A 7,210-nucleotide genomic window follows, 5' to 3' on the forward strand; every position below is an offset into this window, starting at 1 on the left:
TAGGGGCGGACACCCCCTATGCCCTGGTGTTTGGGAAGCAGTATTTTTGTTGACCGCTTTATTCCTAAGCTCAGTAAAACTATGCCTAAACCTAACCTTATTCCTAAACGTAACCTCTGTAAACTATGCCTAAACCTAACCTTATTCCTAAACGTAACCTCAGTAAACTATGCCTAAACATAACCTTATTCCTAAAAGTAAGATCAGTAAACCTATGCCTAAACCTAACCTTATTCCTAAACGTAACCTCAGTAAAACTATGCCTAAACCTAACCTTATTCCTAAACGTAACCTCAGTAAAACTATGCCTAAACCTAACCTTATTCCTAAACGTAACCTCAGTAAACTATGCCTAAACCTAACATTATTCCTAAACTTAACCTCAGTAAAAAAAACAATGCCTAAACCTAAGTTTATTCCTAAACGTAACCTCAGTAAACTATGCCTAAACCCTAAACCTAACCTTATTCCTAAACGTAACCTCAGTAAACTATGCCTAAACCCTAAACCTAACCTTATTCCTAAACGTAACCTCAGTAAACTATGCCTAAACTTAAACTTGTTCCTAACACAAAATAAAATGGGGGCGAGTGTGTTTTGGGGCGAGTCTTCTGGTTACCAGTAATACACATCTCTCTCTCTCTCTCTCTCTCTCTCTCTCTCTCTCTCTCTCTCTCTCTCTCTCTCTCTCTCTCTCTCTCTCTCTCTCTCTCTCTCTCTCTCTCTCTCTCTCTCCACGCCACGTGCTTGGTTCGCTGTGCCTGCCTTTTGTCTCATTCCTCATGTGACTACACAGGATGAGAAATCCAGGACGGTGCATGGGGGTTAGAGACTCTCTGACCCTTACTCTGCACTGAGTGCTGAGCTTGTGTTTCTGGAGAAAAAAAAGGAGGCGAATATCAGCAGCAAGAGGCAAGGGGCTACATGTGACACCCAGAGGTCATCCTGTTGAAAAGAGAAGACAATAGGACATCTCCCTTCTCAGAACGCTGTTGATTAGAGCAATTCTTCACCCGTACAGCGTGTGTGAAACAGCCTGTAACCTTTGAGCTATAACATCACAAAGCAAAACTCCCATGTCTAACAGGATTTTTGATTTACAAGCAGTTATTACACTATGTGTCTGCCCAAATAACATGACTTTTTGATTTACAAGCAGATAGGCCTATGCGTGTCTGCTGAAATAACAGGATTTACAAGATGTGTGTGTCTGCTATGAATACAAATCACATTTCTCAAGTCACAAGACATCTAAATAATCCTTGAGTAATTATCAAACGCTGATATCTGCAAAACCCCTGTGGAGCTGTGTTTCTCATTGATGTTTACCCGTTTTCTTCGTCTTCTACCAGGGAATCTGCGTTCCCATGCAACAAAATAAACAAAACTTGGCATACACTGTAGGTCCAGTGATATGCAAAACTTCCCCAGCTTGGCATTGTCGGCTAATATGCTGGGGCTACAGCAACAATCAAGTTCGACATTTTGAAAATTCAACAACTTTCACCAAAATGTAGGTCCAAGTGAGCACAAATGTTCAGATGCTTTCGCAAAAAGGGAAACCAATACCTGCGTCACATGAACTTCAGGCAGAGATTTGTGACACAGATAACACTGAGATAAGTGAAGGGGAAAGTAGTCACAGTACACGCTATTCAAGATAGGAAAGACTAATTAACTGATTGAGTGTAAGGTAAAATGTGATGATGACCGAGTACTAACCAGTATTGACTATTATTATAGATCAGGGGTCTTCAACGTTTTTCAGGCCAAGGACCCCTTAGCCGAGAGAGAGCAGAAGAAGCAACATAGATAGCTTCATAGACTTGCTTGACGGCACTATCAATGTAGCATTGCGTTGGATTCATGTTAATGTGTATTTTCAGACAGTTAACCACTTAAACCCTCAATACTTAGAAAACTTGTACTTGGTCTGCTCCCCCCCCCCCCCCCGCCTTACCAAACCTCTTTGCCGATCTACAAGCTCACAACGCCTGGCCCATATACAGTATGGAGTTCTGTGTCAGGCAAGCCCAAATATGGAGTCTAGGCACGTCTATGACACCAGTACTATGAAAAAGGCATATCGGTCGAGACAGTGGTTCTGAACAACCGGACCTCCATAATATTCCTATACGGGCATATCGGTAATCTGGACATACCTTTCCGACAAACTTGACACCGACAGGTCCATATGTGGGCATATGGGCATATTGGTGGTTCAGGAATACCGGATCTTCATGTATGCCTATACTGTATATGGGCATATCAGTCACATTGCCGGTTCTGGACAACCGCCTATCCGTCCGTCTTGACTCTCTCGGATCCAAGCGGATGCGTGTGCAGAGTTTGAAGACAGCCGGTCCTATAAATGGGTATGCCCATATATGGGATGGCGATCGGATCAGCAGTTATGGACAAGCACATCTCCAAATATGCCAATTGCCTATATACGGGCATAACGGTCGGATTGTTGTCACGTCCTGTCAGTCAGTGTCACGAGCACGATCTGGCTGGCTGATGTCATGTGTGATATAAAGTTTCAAAAAGGGTTTCAAAGCCGTCAGTGCAACTCTTTGATTCACCGTGTAGAAATCTGTACAAACCATCATTGAACTCAGCGGATCAAAGCCCACAGATATCAGACAAAACACGATGGACCACGGCAATCACAGCCACGGTGGTGGTGACCAAGGTGCTCATGGAGGTCAAGGAGGTCACGGAATGGCGATGTCGTTCTACTTTGGCTACGAAAACGTCAAACTTCTGTTCTCAGGATTGTCGATCAACTCGCCCGGAGAGATGGCGGGGGCGTGCGTCGCAGTGTTCGTGCTGGCCCTCCTCTACGAGGCTCTGAAGGTCGGCAGGGAGAACCTCCTTCTCGTCCTCCGGCGGAGGAGGAGGAACCAGAAGGAGAATGTGCGCTGCAACTCTGTTCCGGGCGGAGCTGCAGACGGGACGACGGTGCTGAGGGTGGAGACACACGACAAGAATGTCGGCCAGAAGATGCTGAGCCTCTCCCACTTCCTCCAGACGCTGCTCCACGTCGTCCAGGTGGTCGTGAGCTACTTCCTCATGCTGGTCTTCATGAGCTACAACGGATACCTGTGCGTGGCCGTGGTGTCAGGGGCCGGCGCGGGGTACTTGTTGTTCGGCTGGAAGAAGGCGCCGGTGGTGGATAGCGCGGACCTCTGCCACTGTTGAATTCACACACACACAAAGGCGCACCTCACTCATTTCGTCGACTAAAGCTATGACGAAAAATGTTCGTCGCGAAAACTAAACGAAAACTAAATAAAAACCAAGCTAAAACTATGACTAAATATATTGCCAATTTCGTCAACAAATAAAAACTAGACTATTTGGGGAGGGACTTGTGGAGAAGAGATCCAGTAGAACTAAAAGACAAGTCATCTTATAAATGTTTGGTTGCGCTCGGGTGTTTTGCGCTCTGAAAATAGCAGATCTACAAGCTCGCAACGCGTCGTGGGCTTGTAGATCTGCTATTTTCAGAGTGCAACCAAGTGTAAAATCAGCCATCACGACGCCATCGAGGCACTGCCAAAATGCATTTAATCGACTAAATCAACTGTAGATTTAGTCGACTGTAATCTTATGATATTTAGTCGACTAAAACTAGACAAAAACTAAAACATTTCAGATGACTAAAATATGACTAAAACTAATTGGAATTGTATTCAAAAGACTATGATTAAAACAAATTTGCTGTCAAAATTAACACTGCACCTCATTCATTTAACTATGAGATACTGGTCCAAATATAATTAATATATGTTAAGAAACAAACAAAAACAACACTACTGTGTGGTCACTATCCTCTTGCAACAGCACCAGCTGAAAGGCAAAAGCAGTAGTTCTAGTAGTACCTTAGTTAATGAAATCAGGGTTATTCCACCAAATATACTGATTTCTGAACTCTTCCTAAGTGAAAACATTGGTAGGCCCGATTATATAAGTTTAAAACTAAAACAAATATTTGCATTATTCAAGGTCTGGCATTTTGTTCTGTTATTTAGCCAGACTCGACATAAGCAAAAAACACAAACACTGCAATGCTTTTGATGCTTGTAGATTGGCTTCTAATAGCTGATGTATAGTGGTTAAATAGATTTTTGATGTTTTATTAACTACTTTGCTGGGGACCGGGCCCCACTTCGAGGACCACTGATCACTGATAAGGCTATAAAGATTAACATTGAAACAATTAAAAACAATGTGATATTATTATATAATAATGGCGTGGCTCCCATGTGGATCACAGACTAACGTCAGTCATGAATAACGTATCTATGACGTATGACTCCAAATTTGGGTTTCAGCCCAATACGAGTTTAATTGACTTTTTATTATTAAATAATAATAATAATAATAATAATAATAATAATAATAATAATAATAATAATAATAATAATAATAATAATAATGATAATAATAATAATAACTAGAAAAAGTGCTCCTCGGAGCACAACTCTCCGCTGTTGGGAATGTTGGGAATGTTCTATCTGTATAAGTGTCCTATCCGTCCTGTCTGTATAAGTGTCCTATCCGTCCTGTCTATGTAAGGGCGGATTCACACTGCGGCCTTGAACCAGCCTTGAGGCTGGTTGGAAGGAATACCTGGGAAGGAATTGGTAAAGCTAGCATCTATTATAAGTGTACTTTGTGAGAAGTTTTAGATTTTTGGAATGGTATTAGGTAAGGGTATAGCTTTTTAAAAAACATTGCAAACAAGTTAGGCTCGCCCCCTATTGAAAACCTTATAAAACTTCTCACAAAGTGCACACGCTTTATCAATTCCTTCCCAGGTATTCCTTCCTACCAGCCTCAAGGCTGGTTCCAAGGCCGCAGTGTGAATCCGCCCTAAGTGTCCTATCCGTCCTGTCTGTGTAAGTGTCCTATCCGTCCTGTCTGTGTAAGTGTCCTATCCAATTGTTACAGTATCCGCCATTTCTCAACCATTTCGTGATTGTTCCTGTCTTACCTCACTCTTACCAGACTTGTGTTGGGAATGTTGGGAATGTTCTAATTCTTATGTTCTAACTGTCCTATCCATCCTGTCTGTATAAGTGTCCGATCCGTCCTGTCTGTATAAGTGTCCTATCCGTCTGTATAAGTGTCCTATCCGTCTTGTCTGTATAAGTGTCCTATCCGTCCTGTCTATGTAAGTGTCCTATCCCTCCTGTCTGTGTAAGTGTCCTATCCCTCCTGTCTGTATAAGTGTCCTATCCGTCCTGTCTGTATACTGTAAGTGTCCTATCCGTCCTGTCTGTATACTGTAAGTGTCCTATCCGTCCTGTCTGTGTAAGTGTCATATCCCTCCTGTCTATGTAAGTGTCCTATCCATGTAAGTGTCCTATCCGTCCTGTCTGTGTAAGTGTTCTATCCGTCCTGTCTGTATAAGTGTCCTATCCGTCCTGTCTGTATAAGTGTCCTATCCGTCCTGTCTGTATAAGTGTCCTATCCGTCCTGTCTGTGTACTGTAAGTGTCCTATCCGTCTGTGTAAGTGTCATATCCCTCCTGTCTATATAAGTGTCCTATCTGTCCTATCTGCCAATTATGTATCAGCCATGCAGCCATTTCGTGATGGTTCCTGTCTTACCTCACTTTGACAGTGGCACAGACACTGTCAAAGTGACGGCATGTATTTATACAGTATTTCACCGTATTGTCACATGTCACGTGAGGCTTGACCAATCGGTGTGTCATATTTAGAAAGTGAAAACAATACTCTCCTGCGGAGAGTAATGAAATAATAATAATAACTAGAAAAAGTGCTCCTCGGAGCACAACTCTCCGCTGTTGGGAATGTTGGGAATGTTCTATCTGTATAAGTGTCCTATCCGTCCTGTCTGTATAAGTGTCCTATCCCTCCTGTCTGTATAAGTGTCCTATCCGTCCTGTCTATGTAAGTGTCCTATCCGTCCTGTCTGTGTAAGTGTCCTATCCGTCCTGTCTGTGTAAGTGTCCTATCCAATTGTTACAGTATCCGCCATTTCTCAACCATTTCGTGATTGTTCCTGTCTTACCTCACTCTTACCAGACTTGTGTTGGGAATGTTGGGAGTGTTCTAATTCTTATGTTCTAACTGTCCTGTCCATCCTGTCTGTATAAGTGTCCGATCCGTCCTGTCTGTATAAGTGTCCTATCCGTCTGTATAAGTGTCCTATCCGTCTTGTCTGTATAAGTGTCCTATCCGTCCTGTCTATGTAAGTGTCCTATCCCTCCTGTCTGTGTAAGTGTCCTATCCCTCCTGTCTGTATAAGTGTCCTATCCGTCCTGTCTGTATACTGTAAGTGTCCTATCCGTCCTGTCTGTATACTGTAAGTGTCCTATCCGTCCTGTCTGTGTAAGTGTCATATCCCTCCTGTCTATGTAAGTGTCCTATCCATGTAAGTGTCCTATCCGTCCTGTCTGTGTAAGTGTTCTATCCGTCCTGTCTGTATAAGTGTCCTATCCGTCCTGTCTGTATAAGTGTCCTATCCGTCCTGTCTGTATAAGTGTCCTATCCGTCCTGTCTGTGTACTGTAAGTGTCCTATCCGTCTGTGTAAGTGTCATATCCCTCCTGTCTATATAAGTGTCCTATCTGTCCTATCTGCCAATTATGTATCAGCCATGCAGCCATTTCGTGATGGTTCCTGTCTTACCTCACTTTGACAGTGGCACAGACACTGTCAAAGTGACGGCATGTATTTATACAGTATTTCACCGTATTGTCACATGTCACGTGAGGCTTGACCAATCGGTGTGTCATATTTAGAAAGTGAAAACAATACTCTCCTGCGGAGAGTAATGAAATAATAATAATAACTAGAAAAAGTGCTCCTCGGAGCACAACTCTCCGCTGTTGGGAATGTTGGGAATGTTCTATCTGTATAAGTGTCCTATCCGTCCTGTCTGTATAAGTGTCCTATCCCTCCTGTCTGTATAAGTGTCCTATCCGTCCTGTCTATGTAAGTGTCCTATCCGTCCTGTCTGTGTAAGTGTCCTATCCGTCCTGTCTGTGTAAGTGTCCTATCCAATTGTTACAGTATCCGCCATTTCTCAACCATTTCGTGATTGTTCCTGTCTTACCTCACTCTTACCAGACTTGTGTTGGGAATGTTGGGAGTGTTCTAATTCTTATGTTCTAACTGTCCTATCCATCCTGTCTGTATAAGTGTCCGATCCGTCCTGTCTGTATAAGTGTC

General features: G+C 43.0%; 1 protein-coding gene across 1 annotated transcript; it reads left to right on the top strand.

Annotated features, from left to right (window-relative positions):
- Window positions 1-2,655: 2,655 nt before the first annotated feature.
- LOC311053844 (high affinity copper uptake protein 1-like) lies at window positions 2,656-3,204 on the top strand (the record flags this gene model as incomplete). Its single annotated transcript, XM_084069576.1, has 1 exon — window positions 2,656-3,204. The coding sequence occupies one exon, from the start codon at window positions 2,656-2,658 to the stop codon at window positions 3,202-3,204; it is 549 nt and encodes a 182-aa protein (XP_083925702.1).
- Between the last annotated feature and the right edge of the window lie 4,006 nt (window positions 3,205-7,210).

Source organism: Gymnoscopelus microlampas, assembly GCF_963454915.1.
Source record: "Gymnoscopelus microlampas genome assembly, chromosome: 2".
Taxonomy (NCBI): domain Eukaryota; kingdom Metazoa; phylum Chordata; class Actinopteri; order Myctophiformes; family Myctophidae; genus Gymnoscopelus; species Gymnoscopelus microlampas.